Below are 19,578 nucleotides of genomic sequence, written 5' to 3'. Positions count from 1 at the left end.
AAAACGGATAGCAATAGGTCACCTGAGTTACTCAGGTGACCTAAAAAGTAGTATTCTTGTCTCAAGAAAAATTTCAACATATTAATTAGAAGTTAAAATTCTTAGACTGTAAAAAAGTATTCTTGTCTCTAGAAAAATTTCAACATAATAAGAAGTCCTGATTCTATAAACTGTACAAAAGTCATATTCTTGTGTCTAGGAAATTTTCAACAGGCGAACAGGGAATGCTTACTCCTCAAAGGCACCCGATCCCACCTCTGAAATTTCCAGGGTTCTATGTTTAATGTCCTCTTCACAGAGATGTGTTGTTTTTCTAGATATTTTGAGATTGATCGCTGTTCATTATCTTCACTTTTTCTATCTCAAATGCTTAAGGTGCTATCAAATGTAATCTATCCTCAGTGCTCAAAACCTACAGTCAACCCCAGAAGACTGTAAGACATGATACCCAATCTTATATGTTGACAAACTTACTGGATGCATTCCTTCTCTTTGTCTGCGATGGTTCCTGTTCCTTTGTTGCAGTCACACTTGTCCCCAAAGTACGGCTCATTACAGACACACATCCCACACACATACGTGCCATTGCCGTTACAATTAGGGTGGTTTTTGTTGGCCTCCTATAGAGAAATTCAAGTGAAAATTCTTAATTAATAAACCACAGCAAAAGTCGTTCCATTGCCATAACAGTTTGGGTAATTTTTGTAGTCTTCCTATCAAGATACAACATATCTTTACTTATCTTTACCTATCTTACTTTACTTATAACATATCTTTGAAAATCTTTACTAAATGCATCAAGCACAAAAAATAATTCTTTTGGATTTTTGTTGGCTTCCTATAAAAAAATTCAAGTGAAAATTCTTAAAAAATGTACCAAGAACAAAAATAATTCCTTTGCCATTACAGTTTGCACTCCTATCAAGATATAACAAATAAAATTCTTGATATTAAATGCATTTTTTGGGGGCGGGGATGGGATGGATGGGGTGGGGTGGGGGTAGTAAGAGGGGTGACTCTTCCACAGACTTACCATTATAGCCTCAGATTCACAATCACACTTGCACTTAAATGTCAGATTAACGGTCAACGTGTCGTACAGCCCCACTGGTTTGATCTTCAGGACTTTCTCCTCCTGACCTTTAGGTGGACAGGATTTCACTTCCAAGGTCACACTGAAGTTAACCTTTAAATAAATAAATGGTAAGCAACTAATTCAGAAAAATTAAAACTAGTGAGTTGATAAATATATGACATCATTATAAGCTCAAATCCTTGACTGTTAAAAACTTGAGTACTCACGGACTGTCCAATTTGAAGATTCTCACACTTGTTAGTATCTTTCATCTCAGTTCTGTAATTGATAATATACATAATACAATGTTACATGTTTTGATCGATTTTCAAGACTCATTCTAGCAATTAATCTTACAGTGATGATCATTCTTAATGTATTAGATTTAATTAATAATTAATTATTACTTACCCTAAACACTTTGTTTTGAATTTTACATCCACATTATCAGAATTTTCCACAATAAGTTCGACTTTTGAGGTGATTGCCTATAAAACAGGTAGAAAACATGCAACATTATACAAAGTCACATCTTAGTGCATTTGGTGCAAACCCAAGATAATCTTATCTTCAATGTTGTCAAAAACATTTTGGAGACACTATAATACATCCTCCAATCACTGATAATGATAAATAGTCATAAAAAATAAACATAACTTTGCAAATTAAATAATCCCTGTCACCACAGACATTCATATAAAAGTCCCAAGTTCTTCAAAACACTAGCATCAGTTATTTCCCTTACCAAATAGTTATCTTCAACCTGTTTTACAAATATTCATGTAAAAAATTCCATGTTCTTTAAAACATAAGTATAAGTTATTCCCCTTACCAAGTAGTTATCTCGGACCAGTTTTACAATGTTTTGAGAATCAGAGGCCAAGATTCCGGTTTCGGAGCCAGCAATGATAGGCTTTAGCTGATCATAAATTGGTTTCTGATCTTGGGTGACAGCAAAGATGATGTTGACATTCTTCTCCTTTGCCTTGACAGCTACCTGGCTGATGGAGGGGTAATCCTGAATAAAATTTAAAAGTTTTATTAAATTAACAATAGTGCCTGATTCTGTGAAAATTCTTTTCTTTTATATACTTCTTAATATTGGTATGATTGTAAAGTTAGAATCATACATTGCAAGATTACAAGACCACATAATCTATCCACTCAGTGGAAGTTAACATGATTTCTAATGTATCCTTCACTTTCTACAATATCAGATGAAAGAAGTATAAAGCATGCACTGTTTCACCAAAACAGAATATATGAATATTCCAGAATATATGAATATTCCAAATTTTCTGCAATCAACATTGGGTACCCTATATGAAACATAATAAATATTTTTTATCCTTGTAAGCTTAAATGAACAAAACAATTAGTACCTGATTGGAGCTTTCGGTGTACATTCCATCCAGACTAAGATGACAGAGGCCATCATTGGGTTTCACAATCCCTCCCAGCTACAAACAATGAAGCCAACATAGTTAATAACTCCTATAATTCCTATTCAGGTGTTTCATTTCTCTTTCATTTATTTTTTTTTTCAAATGATACAATTCTTTTTATTACTTCACAAAATGATTATTTGTTAAATGTACACCTTAAATAAACAAGCATAAATTCATTAACACTTTAGCTGCTTAGAGCTCAACACTATTGCCATCTACTTTAGAAGTGAAATGTCAGTTATCATCTAAATCTCATAATGATTATTGTACTTCTTAGTAAAATTAAATATTCCAAGCCAAAGTGATTGTTGTAATAGAAACCTATTGGGAAAAATGAATCATATTTACTCTTCCTCTATAACTTGTTTTCAGTAGGAGAGGAGGGTTAAACTACTAAATGTACCTTGCCATCACCAGCATAGTGGAATCCTGCATCAGTAGAAAACAACAGCATTCTTCTGGAGCGATTTCTCCAACCAATCTGACTCTGTGGATCAAATAAAACAGATGTACTATATCTCTCTACCCATGTATTTCAACAATAAAAATTATTATATTAAGTAAGTTATAATATTAAACAGGTATCACAATAAGTGGATTCTATGTTACCTCACAAGCCACGGCCTGCATAATGGCATCAAAGCCTCCTTCTGGGGCATCCAGATTCCCCGACACTCTAGCAGCATTCACCTTGTCCTAAAACAGAAAATAGGAGATCAGAGTCATTTGTCAAAGGTACACGATCTTCATGATTCCAACCATCAGAATCTCTTAGAAAATATAATATATTGACTTTTAATTTCATAAATTTTTTTTATCTCTTAATTGTCATTTTTGATATTTTTTTCCCCCAAATCCTGTGTCAATATAATTCATACCTGCTGAAGTTTGAAGCATTTCATGCAATTACATCGAAATAGATGGCTAAAGAGAAACCCTACTTTACAAGAAAGTGTTGAATTTACATAAACATACCCTAAACAGTGTAGCATTGGGGTTGAGTGGATGAACATTTCTAAAACCATATGCTTTCTCACAGCCTGCACAAGGGCTGTTAATTCTGAAAAAGAAAACATTTTTGAAGTGAAAATTAACTGAACAAAATATGTAAACTCCTTTTACCCTGAATTACTTTTAAGCACAAAACATGCCAAGAGTAATAGAAATAATCGTAGTTCACACATGCTTCCCAATTCAAGTTTTCACATGCAATGGTGACAAAAGCCTTAATTAAGATCTCCGATATTTATTTTGTAATTTCTGATCAAATTATTTCGTAATAGAGCAAACATGCAGTCCTGTTATTTTAATTATATTGATGAAGATGCTATACAGTACATTGAAAATCACCTGTGAATATAGTGTCAAAATGTTCATGTATAAATATACCAGTGACATACTTTTTTAAAGCTTTGACTTAATCTGAATGTGGTCAAAACTTACTGGGGAATTTCGTTACAACATAACTATAGAGTCCATTAGAGGACAGCAAATGACAATTGAAGAAATCTGTTGAAAAGTTTACAAACGGATTGAACAGAAATTGTCATTCCAAGAAATTACTATCCACCATTAAAAAGTATGTTTATGGTATACATATTTGTATGTTTGTTAGTAAACAACTGCAAACTATTATTATACACATCATCACTTCCTAGTTTCATATAATGAAAATTGATTTTTTTTTTTTAAACTTTCGACGAGTAAGATTTTTTATATTTATTTATGGTCTAAATATAGCTTAACTTGCATAAATTTATCTGCTAACATGGAATTTATTAATTTGAGTAATATTTGTATTGGATCTTTTGTATTCTGTACATTAGTCAAGAAGAAATGAAAAACACATTTTACTTAAACAAGCCCGTTCCCCCCCCCCCCCCCCCTCCTCAAAAAAATCAAATAGCATGAAAATTTAAGAATATACAGTCAAATCTCTTTATCTCAAAGTTAATGTGACCTGGAGAAATTCAGTTTTCAAAAGATCTAGACATCAACATGATCAAGGCTTCAATGCTTAACGAATAAGGTTTTGGGACTTCCAAATCAAAGTCCCAATCACTCACTTTGATATTGTAAACCAACTTTTATTCGCGACAACTTCATTTCACAATTTACTTGGGGGTTAACATGTTCGCGAGGATTAATTTTCGTGATCATGCCATTTTGAATCTGTTGTTAATAGAAAGAGATACTTTAAGGATTGGTTCGTGGTGAGAAACATTTGCAATGACGAGGCTCTCGCGATCCTCGTGAAAATTTTTAGCACGCGAATAAAAGTTGGTTTACAGTATATCCATGATATATAAAATATATTAGGTGATTGAGATATTAAGGTTTAACAGTACTGTATTTGAATATCTCGTGACTCGGTTATTACATTGTATTATCCTAAGCAAGTAAAAATTCACCTAAAATATATACAGAATAAATCAAACAAAGTTTTTAAATCACCATATCTCCCAAAAACCTTCAACAGGCCAAAACCTCAAAGAATAAAGAAAAACATCCACTCCAAACTACATAAATTGGTTACAAGTCAACCATGTGTTCTAGAAAGTAGTGCTGTAAGAAATTGACAAATTCTCTACACTTTTTCTCATCTTTATGGTTTCCATCACTTGTTTTTAAGCAGGAATGGCAGGGCAAAAATTAAATCGCTTTTTATCAAATCTGATAGATAAATGCATGTTCTTTTGAATAAAGCTTGTCTCAAACTACTTGCTTTCACTATATATGGGATGACAAATTTCACACAACTGTTTTTAAATTTGAACGTATTTGTTTTGAAAAAATACACTGTGTTGACGAAGTTATACACTTAACACACTTATTATAAGATTCTCAAACACTGGTGAAATCTGTTAGTACATGTAAAATACTATACTCTTTGATGATGTAAACATTTATGTTACAGTGAAAAGGTGAAAAACAACTGTGTCTTGCCATCATTTCATTTTTTCATCATATTTATCTATTTTTGTTCTTAAATCAGAATACCTGAGAGAAAAAAAATCATATTGGAACTTTCGAGACAACCCTTTATTTCATTTTTAATTGTCATAAAAGAAGTCTGAGAAAATAAGATCATATTGAAACTTTTGAGACAACCCCTTATTTTATTTTGTCACAAAAAAAAGCCAGGGTGAAGGTGGAGAAGGATTAATAGATGTGGATTATCCACTTACGATCCGTCATTGGCAGTCCTGGTGTAAACAACAAAGTGGAGGTGTCAACAAACAAAATACAGTCTACATCATTATAACTTAGTGCAATCATGTGTCACAATAAAACAACCTTTAACCTTTGACTTTGAACTATGACTTTAACCTTTGACTTGTATGCTCTTGAAGTAACATTAAATTAAATAATACATTTCTTATGCAGACTTCAAGGTTTTAAATAAAAAAAGATTTTCTTTGACCAATCTATTACATGTTACATTAAAATCTCTCCACAAATTAAACTTTTTTTCCAGAAGCACATGAAGGAGGGGCTTCGAAATTCTTACCTGTTCCATTTTCATTTTTCCAAAGCAATATTTCAGTTCATTTCTTTAAAATAAATTCTATTCTTTTTAAAAGTTTTATTTAAAGTTTGCAGTGTAATTTCTTATCCCCTGAAAAAAATCTATTTAGTCCACTACCACTCCCCCCCCCCAAAAAAAATGTTTAAATACCTTTCAACATGTTTAAAAAGAATATGTTTATATCAAATCATGTTAAATTAAACATTTCATCTTCTAACCAATCTAAGCTTGACCCTAAATCTGACCCACAATCATCTTTGATATATATATTCTCTGCTAGTTAGCTGAAAAACAAGTTCAGTTTAAAAATATTTCATGCTATGTCTTAAAACACAGAGAAATTGTATCTAGTAAAGAAAAAAAATTACTTAGACAACACAAGCAATTGTAAATTATAAATTAGATGCAAATGTTATGTTCATAAACTTCAAGCAAACAATTTTGTCCATGCAGAAATCAACATTGTGTGCTTCTACATATGGCATAAACATATCTCACATATCAGAAAGTCAAACCTGTTCTTTTCAAGCTATATATTGATTCTTTAACATTTACTGTATTCAAATTTTCACTTTTCATGAGCATGTTTAACAAGTCCAGTACAATCATTACTGATCCCTTCCCCAGCATGCTAGGATTCAAGATACTTGGTCCGAATTATAGATAGAAAGCATAGGAATATTAACCTAGGCTCGCAGCTGTCAATTAATTAATTAAATTAACTAATTTAACACTTACTTGTTTGGGGCTGTGCTGACGTAGGGCATCACCACTTTGTCAACAAAGGAGCCAAAACCTAGCTTAAAATTCTTAGTGATTTGACTCATGTCCTCAGCTGTTAAAATTATTTTAGAAGGAATTAACACCATAAATCATCAATGATCAAATGGTACAATATCTTTGGATTTATATAAGTTATTTAAAAGGACTCAAATTTCATCAAAACACCTTGATGAATACGCTTTCACAATGCAAATATGATTCACCATTATATCAGAATTATCAATAGAATTTTGTTCTTTTTCAAAGCAATGCTTTAACATATATAATGCATGCAAAATTAATTCTTCTCAAAAATGACTTGAGTATGAAATCTACATTCCGCATACAAGGAAAGTTTTGCACCTGTTCTTTTTTTTTTTACCTTTTTTGTAGTGGGCAAATTCAAAGAACACAGAATAATTTCTCAGGCAAACTGAATACTAGACAAAAGTTTGTCACAAGTCTGAACAGGAGAAAATAGCAGAGGATGTAAATAAGCCTGTCTATGGTAACAAGTTTACATCCCTTTACATCTTTGTACCTGTTTAATAACATGAAACAAAAACAAACCGATTTTGATTCCTAAACTGGCCAGCTTCTCTTTATCGTCAGCCATGGAATTGGACAAGTCCATGAGGTAGTAGAGATCCACAGGGTAATTCTCTGCCAGTTTGAATGTCAGGTCAAAAGTCTGGGGGTCATCTGAAAATATGTAAGATTGCTTTAAGTATGGTTTGATTTCTTCGTCTTTCCTTTATTGGGTTGTCCCTAAGACCCAGGGCCTGGGGAATTTCTCTACCAAATTATGATGTAATACCCTGGTTATTCTTAATCCCCTATTATTTTAAGAACCAGAGACCCCCTTGCTATTTCAATTCTGAGGGATGACCCTTCATTTTTATAAAAATTAAACAATTCTTTTTAAAACCTTTTCACTTTAACATGTAAAACATAGTTTTTAAAACCACCTCATTTAACCCCCCCCCCAATTTCTCTCAGTTATCACCCCATTTATTTTATGCATTTTACTATACGTACATGTTTATTATCACAAACTTAAAATATCAAACAAGAATTGTACCTGGAAAATATTTTAATTCTTTATTGATATTTACACAAAATTCCTTTTAAAAAAAATTCAAAAAAATATCTTAATAGATTGAAGTTAAGTCTCTGTAAACAGTCATGATGACTCATTCAATAGGTTTCTACTAAATAACTTACTTGGTCTTAACTCTAGATCGATTTTCTGGGGTCTGATCTGTACTGCATATCTGTTTGTGTCTCCGTCCACCAATCTATCATCCTGTAAAACAGATCATTAAGGACTGTAAATGCTGTGTAAAGCATATAAATATACTTAAAAAATTAATTTCTGAAAATTGATTCAAATTGACAAAATACTTCTGGGTCTTAAAACATGTAAAATAAACTTTTTTTCCTGGAACATAATTTTTTCCTTCATCATGTTCATGTCCAGAAGTAAAAAGGAAGATTTTGTAAGAGATATTGCAGTTTTTAAATAAATAAATGTTAAATTAAATTTTCAATAATAATAAAGAACAACCTCATATTTCTTATTCTAAAATTTTACTTTTTTCCCAGAAAAATTTTGTTCCCTTTAAAGTAAAGAAATAAACATGATATTATAAGAAGATTTTGTATTTACCTATAATCAATATAATAAATAGTCAATCTATGCTTAAAAGTTTCAGTTGATTAAATCTTGTGTATACTACAGTAACTATAGTTTGTAAACAAATTGTGACAGATCACCCACCTTTGTCTTTGTTAGGACGGAGGATGGATTAACGATGTTTTTACACCTGGGCTGATTATTCACCTGCTTCTGGTGTGTGGTCAAAAGGTCACACCTGGGATAATTATTGGTATCATACTCCTACACAAGAAATTAAATCAAAGTTATACTCATGCATTCACTTCTTTACTGATGTGAATATGCTTCTGTTTGTATTCTTGATAAATAAAAATGACACAGTAAGAGGAATGAGCTATGTATCTTTCACAACTTCAAGAAAGCCCCTCTAAATTTATTTATTGACATATATTGGGGATACTGCAGACATACTTTTTTCCATGGGGTCATAATTCCGCAGAATCTTAATTTCTGTTCAATCCGCGGGTAGAAAATAATGCGGATTTCTTAGATTGTCACTAAATGCCTTACATTTATATTAAATTCGCTTGGACAAATTTTTGCGGAATATTTGTGACTGCGTACATAGCATAAATTAATACCACACGGAAAAAAGTACTTCTAGAGTAATTAAACCATAACATTTTCTTTGACTTTTATCATGTTTATAAAGTCAAAAGGGTTTGCGCATTTGTAAACTAGGCTTTAATATGCTACAAATTTGAAACATTGAAAAATGGATAAAGACAGTAACTATTAAAATATTGATTCTCAATTTCAGACTGATAAAAATCTTGAATAGCATCTATAACATACTGGGTCTGTACAGAATGCACACAGGGTAGAGATGGCAATGCATTCACCACAAGTGGTTGTCTGCTCCTTCAAACAAGGGTTTTCCTGAGTGGGGGTCAAAGTTTCAGTGCCTGTAACCATGGTAACAGAGGAATAAAAGAAACATGTAGCAAACATTCAGATATCTTGAAAGCCTTATTGGACAATATTCAAACTATACATATCTTAATTATAATATAAATTGTGCTTAAAAGCTTATAAAAGCACTTAGAAAATCAGGGGGAAAGTGTCCAAACCTGTCAGAGAGGAAATTAAAATAAAAAAAGAAATCTACAGCAATATATTTACATATCATGGATATTGTATCTAAATCCTTTGTGGAAGAAGATGAACTATACATGCACACAATATCCAATACAGTTGTGTATACCTAACCAAAATATCATATGTATGTATACTTATGCACTTTAACGTGTAGAATTCAAAACACAAAATGTTTCTCTCCAGATTGAAAAGTTAAACCAGAGCCTTTTAAAAACAATTTTACACTGTCCATATTAATGCAATACTTAATAGTAGTAGTCGAGATGTCAAACATTCCTGGACTTGAATTTTATTTGCTCATCATCTGCACCCTTTAACAATATAGTGCATACTGGGTGCAAATAATGGATGCATTACATTATTTCAAGCATACATGTATGTTCAATGCATGCTTATCAGTTTTTCTGTTGAATCATGCATGTTTTAGGTAAATATGTATACATTTACATCCATCAAAGAAATCTTAGCTGTCATTATTCTTTTTTTACAGCTACATGTAGTATTTTTCCCAGTCCTACTTGTGTTATTTAATGATTTATCCTTAAAAGTTCAGATTTCAAGATTGCAGTGTCAGCAGATATGTTAGACAAGTACATGCTAAGTTTGTGGTTTCAGTTTCCCTTGTATTTGATAAAACCACCAGAATGTAGTTATGAACTAAACATGTAAAAACACACAACTCCATTTAAATGTAATCCGTGAATCAACGACTTCCATACAAAGAAATTATACATGTAATCAATGATGTCAGAAATGTTGAAAAAAGAATGTAAAATTAAGTCGTTCAAAGTTTTAGGTTTAAAACATAAACCAGCATATGAGTCATTACTGCAATTAAAGCAGAATAAAAGCTTTAAAGGACTTGTGTAGAATTCATCAAATCAGTGGCAGATCCAGGAATCTTGAAAAAAAAAGGAAGGACCAGATTAGGGTCGGGGTAGGGGCCCACAGACACAATAAAAAAAAGATTTATGAAGACCATAATAAAAAAATTCCTAGATTCTCATCTGAATTTTTTGAGAAATCGAGGCGGGCGGCTTTTATTCTATATTTTTTTCCATTTTACAGAATTTTTATTCACCTGTTCATTCGGTGCATATTTATCTATAATAGTTGAATAAAAGTCATGGTAGAGGTCCGTTTATCTCTTACTACACATCATCACCAATCTTTCAGAACCCATTACCCTAGTTTAACATATCTTATAGCAATTACCATCTTTTCAGCTGTCAGAATCATGCCGACATTCAAGGGATTTAAAACGAAAGTTGAATGGTAGTTGAATACAGATCCCGATCAGAAATAAGATGAAGAAAAACAGAAATAAAAAAAATTGAGGCGGGAGTAAAAAATTGGGGTGGGTGGGGATGAGAATCTAGGAATATATTTATTATGGCCTAATAAAAATCTTAGTAATGTATATTTTGGACACAAAATGGGGGATGGGGCTGCCCTCTGTAATTCCACCAATGAAAATCAACAGTCAAAAGTAGGACCAAAATCTATCGTATCCAAGGACAGCTTCTAAATACAAGACAAGTTTCACTGTGCTTTAGTTTGTTATTTTATGAAAACTAAAATACAAAGTGATGTTTCACACCAATTAGATAATTTACATTTAATTGTAAGAAATGAGCATGATGTTTATTCCCTATATATTTTTTTTTTTTTTTTTTTTTTTTTTTTTTTTTTTTTTTTTTTTAAATTATTTTATTATTATCCATTGTATTACATATAGATTCAAATTAAAATAACAGCAAATTACAATGGATATTTAACACTCACACACCCATTCATACATTCATTTACATTTTAAATTAATATGAAGGTTGCTTTATAATAATCAGTTGTCTCTATCATGCAAAATAATTTAAGCAAACATCTAACATATACAGGTGTAATCTTACATTTGTTCAAATATATTTTTCCATAAAATCCATTGTTCTTCAAAATAATTTAGATTTGAATTGTTAATAGATATGCATCTTTCAATATTGTATTTCATTTTCAAATAGCTTAGTAAACCAAAGAGTGAAGGTATTTTTGATTGCAATAAACATGAAAAAATATATTGTTTTGTGTACAATATCATAAAATTTTCAATTCTATTATCATTTATAAGTGGTAATTCACCTAAGATAATATTTTTAACATTAAATGCAATTCTTTTTGAAATTGTTCTGTATATATGTAAACTCAAGTTCCTCCATAAAGATATAATATGGTCACAATGAACAAATACATGCAGTACAGTTTCAGTTTCTTGGGCACAAAATTTACAAACATCAGTAGTTTTTATATTGATTTTCTTAAGATAAGAATCTACAGGGAGGATCCTATGTAAAATTCTATATTGTAACCACTGTACAGAAGAATCAGAAGTAGTCTTAAAGCAAACTTTAAAAACATCTTTTATACATATATCTGTCACTCCAAAGGGAGATAAGTCTTGATTCCACTTTGGAATTGCTGTAGGAATTATATCATTTTTGTTTATATAGTTGTAAATTCTCTTTGTACATTTTTCATAATGAAAAATATTTTCAAAATAAAATGGTAAATTAGGCTGACAATGTTTTCTCAAGTTCATTCGATCTATTGACATATTCTTTAAAAATTTAGAAATAGCAGAAATAGTACTATTATACTGCATTACGCATACATTGGAAATGCTGAATTTTTCTTGGAAGGCGGATTTTGATAAAAAATTGCAATCTTCTGACAAAAAATCCCCAATATTTTTAACTCCACTTTTATACCAATTTTCTATAAAAATACTTTTATTTTCTACCTTAATATTTGAATTATACCATACAGGAATATTGCAAGCCTTGCATTTCATTTCTACATCCTGATCTACATTCTTCAAAACATGCTGCCATGAACTAAAAACATCAAACCAGAAAATATTATTTTGAGGTATTAAACTATTTAAAATATATGCATCACCAAAATCCATAAATTTGTTTACAACATCTCTACCATTAATTCCTAAAAATATGTCCAGCCATGGCTTACTACTTTCTGATACCAATCTTTTGACCCATGTACATTTCAGTGATTTTATGAAGTAATCAACATTTAACATTTTTAATCCTCCAGATAAATAATCTTGAGTAACTATATCTCTTTTAACTCTATCACTTTTTGATTTCCATATATAAATTCAAAAAGGTCCTTACATAATGAAGATATTATGTCATAGCTAGGGGTAGGAAGAGAAATAAATAAATGAGTGAGTTTTGGTAGAATCAGTGTTTTAACAATGGTGACACGACCGATTGGTGTAAGTATTCGCCTTTTCCATTGTTGGATCATTGATTTAATTTTTGGTAAAACAAGTTTGTAATTTATGTCAGTAATATTTTCTAGCTCTACAGAAAAAGTTATACCAAGCAAAGTAAAAGTTGTGGATCCCCAATCTAGTTTCCATCTTGTATGATGAAAAACTTGACTTGAAAATTTTTTCGAGCCAATCCAAATAATTTTTGTCTTCGAACTATTTATCTTTAAACCAGATAATTGTGAAAATAAATCCAATGTATCAAGAGCAGCAAACAAAGATTTTGGTGAACCGTCAAGGGCAAGCGAGGTATCATCTGCATATTGAGAGATTTTGTGTTCTTTTTCTTTTACTATTATACCTTTTATATCTCTGTTTTGTTTAATGAGAATAGCCAGGATTTCAGCACAAAGGAGGAACAAGTAGGGAGCAACAGGATCTCCTTGTCTACAACCCCTCTGAATAAAAAATTGTTCTGATAAAAAACCACATTGTAAAACTGAAGCTTTAAAATTAGTATTTAGGATTTTAATCCATTCAATAATGTTGTTTCCAAAACCAAAATACTTCAAAACTTTATAAAGAAAGGTCCATGAAATTGAGTCAAGTGCTTTCTCAAAGTCTAATAGCATCAACAGACCAGGAATATTATTTGACTCTGTATAAGACATTAAGTCATAAATAAATCTTGTATTTTCCCCTATAAATCTACCTTTAATGAAACCTGTTTGTGTATCAGAAATAAGATATTCTAGAGTGGACTTTATTCTATAACTTAAACATCCAGATATAAGTTTATAAAGGACATTTAGTAAAGTAATTGGGCGCCAATTTTTTAAGAACTGTCTTGGTTTATCACCTTTGGGTATACAGGAAATAATCCCAAGTCTCTGAGAAATTGGAAGTTCTTTCTTTGAAAAAATACAGTTAATTGCATTTAAAATATAACTTTTCAAATCTGTCCAGAAAAATTTGAAAAATTCAGCTGTAAAACCATCACTCCCTGGAGACTTGTTATTTTTCATATTCTTAAGAACATCTAAAATTTCACTTTCTTCAATATCTTTCTCAAGACTATTAGAAGTCATCTCGTCAAGTTTTTTAACTTCCGCTGGGTCAATAATATCATTCAGATCCATGTCAATACATTCTGAATCTTTATTTGAATACAGTTCTTCATAAAAAGATTTAACTTGGTTTAAAATTTCAAATTGATCATAAACAGTGTATTGTTCGTCAATCTCAACCCTTTTAATAATTTTGTTAACATAGTTTCTTGATTCTAAATTACAAAAATATTTTGTTGGCTTTTCACCCTCTTCTACCCATCTAGCACGGGATCTAATTAAATGGCCTTGCATTTTAACTTTTCTTAAATTTTCAAGGGTTTCTTTTTTTTCTTCCAAAATATCTGTATTATTTTCAGTACTTGTTTCTAATCTCTCTATTTCCTCTACGAGGGATTTCTCTGACTTTTCTCTCTCTCTTTTCTTAAATGAAGAATATGAAATAGATATTCCTCGTATTTCCATAAGAAGAATTTCAAGAAATATAGAGTCATCCATATTTTCAACAAAAATAGCATTATTTTCAATATCATTTATATTTTGTAAATATTGACATCTGACTTTTTGTATAGTTTGCTTCACTTTTTCGACATACACTGCGTCATTCAGTAAACTATTATTAAACTTCCATAGGCCACGACCTTTATTGAAGGGATTGAATTTTAATTCTAGAACAACAATAGAATGATCAGATCTGTACCCCGGTTTAACAGTAAATTCTTCAACAAGATTAGATAATCCTTCAGATATTAAAATATAGTCTAATCTGCCTTGTTTGACAGGGTTTTTTTTCCTCCATGTGAACATTTTTTTTTCTGGATTCAAAATCCTGTAATAATCAATCATTTGTAAATCTTCCATAATTTCTATCAATTTTTCACGAGCCATTGGATTATTTACATTAACATAGTTGTATGTATCTATTTCTGGATTAAGAGCAAGATTTAAGTCACCGCATAGTACAAAATATTCATTATCAAATTCTAGAAAAATATCTCTAACCTTTTCATAAAATTCTGGACAGTCAGTATTCGGTCCATATACATTTACCAGGGTAAACCTATTGTCTTCAATGGTAATATCAAGAGCTACTAAATTCCCTTCCTTATCTCTCTTATCTTTGTGGACTTTAAATTCAAAATTATTGTTAAAAAGAATACTTACTCCCCGTGAATTCGATTTATATGAACTAAAATAGCACTTGTAACCCCACTGAGCTTCTACAAATGGTTCTGTTTCATATGTAAAATGTGTATCCTGCAGACACAAAATAGAGTAACCCTTTTTTCTATAATAGTTAAGGACATCTTGTCGTTTTTGAATTGTCGCTAGACCTTGACAGTTCACCGTTACGATTTTTATATTATCGTTCATCAACAAAAACTGATTTGTAAAATGTAAGCAACCTCCAAGCAAAATTTTCGACTACATGACAGTTGTATTTTCTCACAGACACACTTTCGCACTCACTCAAAAATGTAAACAAAACTGAAAAAAGAATATATAAACAAAAGAAAAGGGTATGTACATGTACGAAACAAACTCTTTGCATAAATTACAAATGCATAGTTGAAAGAGTTTAATAGATCAATAGTCGGAGTGTTCATTTTTATTTTGTTTACCTCAAATTCTGTGCCGATGTAATACCGGACATACTTCTTTGGTCGGTAAATAAAAAATCAAAAACGAACATAAACTTCTTTTTTCCGGAATATATACTATAAAAAAGAAACCTGTTCAGAACAGAGCTATTCAATCCGGGAAAAAGAAAAAAGCAAAAAACTATTTATACCACAAAATGTTCAAGAAAAGAAAAATCGCGTTGCAGGACACTCTTTTAGCCTATCTAAGTTCTTTGAGGGCGTCAAATAACGCTTTCTCCATTATGTCGAAGCGTTTCGGACCAAGATGTTTTCCCATCATGCGCGATATCACAACTGATACATTTGTAAAGTTTTCATCTTGTAGAATTTTTAGCATTTTCCTTCCAGCTCCAAATTCGCCGTCGTCACAGTATCCGTCATGTATAGTCCCAGAATTGTCTTTAAAACGGTATACCAGTATATTGTGATTTGCACGCCCATAAACTGGATCCATGGAAATTTTCCTGTAGAAGTTCCGAACTTTTGCATATGTCTCTACCTCAACTGCAGCAGCGCTAATTTGGTTTCCTGATTCTGTGTGAGTGTTAGAGCGTTTAACTTCAATTTCCTCTAGTTTCTGTTGTTCTTTCTGGTCAAGTTGTAGAATTTCCTCGGCGTTTGGTGTCTTCACTTTATCTCTGTAAACAGACCCATTCGGGAAAACCAATTTGTCCCCCACAACTCTCGTTTTGATATTTTCACTCCAATATTTGCTGTTGAGTTCAACCAGTTTTCTGCGAGTTTCGTTAACTTGAACTGGTGACTGGGGGGTGATATAGAATGGTAGAGTAATCCCTTCATCTTTCTTTTTTCTCTGTTGTTTTAGTAAACGGTCTTTGTTCTCAAATCTCACTAACCGGCCTGTTATAACTCGGGGCTTATCTCCTTGCCTTCTGTCCCCCGCATTCCTATGGATATTAACGAACTCTATTCCGTCTATATCTAGGTGTTCATTTAGCAGGCGGGGGATTTTGCTGAATAGATCTTCGCCTTCTTCTTCTTCCAGGTTATGTATAAGGATATTGTTTTTCATGGATCGCCCTTTCAAATCAATAATTTCCTTCTCTTGTTCTGTGACTTTTCTATCAAGTCTGATTACAACCGATTTTAACATTTCAAGATCCTTGCGTAGGGATGCATTTTCAGATTTTAGACTGTCTATCTCTGTTATATTGTCTTCCTGCTGTTGTGCAATGAATTGTATCTTGTCTTCAAACCCGTCCTGTTCCCATAGATCAGCCTTAATATCCCCCACGGCTTGTGATAGACTTGCTAAAGTTTTAAAAGGGTCGACCGCTATTTGCTCAGGGCAAGGAGCAAACGGTACACTAAATGGGGTTAAAGTTCCAAAGTTAGTGGAGGGGAACGGCATTTTCTCAGTTCCCTTAGACTTAGAGTCCGGCTTTCTTTTCTGTGATTTCAACTCACGATTGGACATTGTATACACAGTGGTGCACAGTAGTTTACCACAAGTTCCAAATAAGCAGATACTTACACAAAAAAGCTTCAAGACCTCCACTCAATGTTAATGATAAACTGTTGACCCTTTTTTTCGGCACTTTGACACTTTTAACTCCGATTACGTGACAATTGACCATGGCGGTCATGCTTTGCTAGTGGGAAAAAAAATTATTCCCTATATATTTACATGAATTATCTTCACAATAAATCATAAGATTTTAGAATCTCCGAAAATTTTGAATCTGAACAACCCAAAGTCCAAAACTCTCCCCAACAGAATGTGACATTTATTTTAAACTGGTGTTTTCTATATATATTCTATCCTTAGTTCCTCACTTTACCTCCATTCTTTTATGTTGATAAACTCTAAATCCATTCTTTTAACTCTGCTTTGAAGCAGGATTCCATTTTGTTTGTTTACACTTGATATTGAACAAGCAAGGATATGACCATGATGACCAAACGTCTAGAACATTTCACTACAGGTAATAACTGTAGAAGAATCAGTAATATTAGTTTCAAGAGTTAAACATAATAACAGAGAAACAATACAAAAACTTACGCAGATCTTGTGCTGTTGATTTTCCGATGAAAATTATGGCACAGAGAATTGTTGAAAGACAAACAGAAGAAGGAGATGGTGACATTTTTTTCCTTATAATCTGAAAGTATATATGAATAGTTGTATTTATAAATAAATTTAATTTGTGTTGTTTAAGAAAAGGATATGAATACAAAGTAAGGCTTTCCTTTAAAGCAGAAAAATGGAAACAAAATACACATTTGGCTAAAACACATGCTTTTGTTTATATGTATAAACTTACATTGACTGAATCAAAGTCGTTGTTTAGAACAAGAAAAAATAATAGTATGATCCAAAACTGATATAGAAATAGATCTTATTAACACATTAAGTGATTACTATTTACGATACCTGTTTTCTGACTCATAAACAAAACCGAAAGAAAGGAATCATTCTTTGGGATTGCCAGTATGTCATACCGAAATAAAAAAAAAACAATGCACATAACAAAATAAGATCGCCCAATGAAGAAAATCTATTTTTCAGTAATATCATTCTTACCTTTCCTAGCAAATTCTTACATGTATTAGATTAAAAGATCACTTCACTATTTCAGTTTGCAATTTTTTTTTATATGTAACCCAGCCTAATAAGGCATTTCCGGTATATGACGTCACGCTATTATTAGACAGTCGTACCTAAAATGTTTCCTATATAATTAGTTTTGAACAGTATGCGGTAGCGGATTTAATATATTATGTTAATTAATTCATAAATTGATGTTATTTTAACACTTTGTATATCCTTATCAGTAAGTCCTCTCCCTACATATAAAATACAATGATCACCGTGACAGTTAAATAATTTACTTATATTTGAAATATTCAATATTTACAGATCATTGCATTTCAAATTATACCTTTTAGTTTTATAATCGATCTGAATTTATTTTCATGGTATCACTCCTTTTTTATTTTAAATTTTGTATAAAAGAAAGCAAACATCTTCTTGAAAATAAAAGTGTATTCATACTCAGAAAATCGGTTAACTCATTACTTCCCATCGTCGGAAACCCACGGGTGATCTCGTCTTTACAGACTTCTTTACAGACTTCTTTACAGACGAGATCACCCGATGATACTTCCGTAAAGTTTACTAACAAAACCAGATTTGTGGACATCTTTTTTTAAGTGCACTGATATATCCTTTATAAAATCAGGTTGTTCACTTTTTGCATGCTATTTGAAGCATACCCTGGTCCATTTATTATAATAATATAACTGTGATAAAGTCCACCATATACTTAGCGTTTTTTTTTTTTTTTTTTATTTTTTTATTTTATTTTAATTTACAGCATATGGAATGCCATATACGACAGCCAACTGCTTACTGCCAACTGCTGACTGCTTACTGCCAACTGTCAGCTGCTTACTGCCAACTGCCACACATATTTGAATAAATTTTATATTTTTATTGATATTTATATGAATTTTCACAAAAAAGGGGAAAAAAGGCACGGATCCAGGACATTTTTTTCAAGGGGGTCACCTTGGTAAAATTGAATTGAATAAAATGACCAATATGTTTTATCTTATGTAATATTAAATGTATGCGGTTGATAAAGTACATTGTTTATTATTTTTTAAATTTGTTTTCCTATTTGAAATAGGTAATAAAATGACTATTTTCTCCTTTTAATCTTTAAAGAAGCCCCACCCGGAGACAACAAAACCTTTGAAGAGAGAATAATAATAAAAAAGATTTGTCGTTTCGCAGAGAAAGATGTTTTGAAAATAAATTTCCGTTTTCCATTATATTCTATAGTTAAACTTTCCTCACATTAAAGAATCCCCTCCCCCGGAGACAACAAAACCTTTGAAGAGAGAATAATAATAAAAAAAAGATTTGTCGTTTCGCAGAGAAAGATGTTTTGAAAATAAATTTCCGTTTTCCATTATATTCTATAGTTAAACATTTCCTCAAATTAAAGATGTATATCTCTGTGTGTTAT

At 31.5% G+C, this 19,578-nt stretch overlaps 1 protein-coding gene across 1 annotated transcript; it reads right to left on the bottom strand.

The window, feature by feature from the left end:
• Positions 1 to 470: 470 nt before the first annotated feature.
• LOC134232920 (integrin beta-PS-like) lies at positions 471 to 17,706 on the bottom strand. The gene is made up of 15 exons (XM_062714916.1): positions 17,607 to 17,706; positions 9,288 to 9,397; positions 8,595 to 8,714; positions 8,039 to 8,120; positions 7,385 to 7,516; positions 6,791 to 6,887; positions 3,499 to 3,583; positions 3,133 to 3,219; positions 2,927 to 3,010; positions 2,458 to 2,535; positions 1,908 to 2,093; positions 1,487 to 1,563; positions 1,303 to 1,354; positions 1,034 to 1,186; positions 471 to 620 (listed from the first exon to the last, which is right to left on the bottom strand). Exons 1-15 carry the CDS (start codon positions 17,689 to 17,691, stop codon positions 471 to 473), a joined length of 1,578 nt encoding a protein of 525 aa, XP_062570900.1. The 5' UTR covers positions 17,692 to 17,706.
• Between the last annotated feature and the right edge of the window lie 1,872 nt (positions 17,707 to 19,578).

The sequence above is a fragment of the Saccostrea cucullata genome, unplaced genomic scaffold, assembly GCF_032062105.1.
Source record: "Saccostrea cucullata isolate Sc308-1 unplaced genomic scaffold, CSIRO_AGI_Scuc_v1 ctg11695, whole genome shotgun sequence".
Lineage (NCBI taxonomy): Eukaryota > Metazoa > Mollusca > Bivalvia > Ostreida > Ostreidae > Saccostrea > Saccostrea cuccullata.
Note: the sequence above shows the minus strand (reverse complement) of the source record. Positions and strands in the feature narration are given on the sequence as shown.

Bases quoted from the DNA above. Each gene is read 5' to 3' on its own strand.
- LOC134232920 (XM_062714916.1), bottom strand. From the start codon at position 17,691: ATGTCACCATCTCCTTCTTCTGTTTGTCTTTCAACAATTCTCTGTGCC. The intron at 8,715-9,287 runs GTATGTTATAGA...TTTCTTGTGTAG, and splicing joins GTGCATTCTGTACAGACCCA to GAGTATGATACCAATAATTA. The intron at 3,011-3,132 runs GTAACATAGAAT...TTTGATCCACAG, and splicing joins TGCAGGCCGTGGCTTGTGAG to AGTCAGATTGGTTGGAGAAA.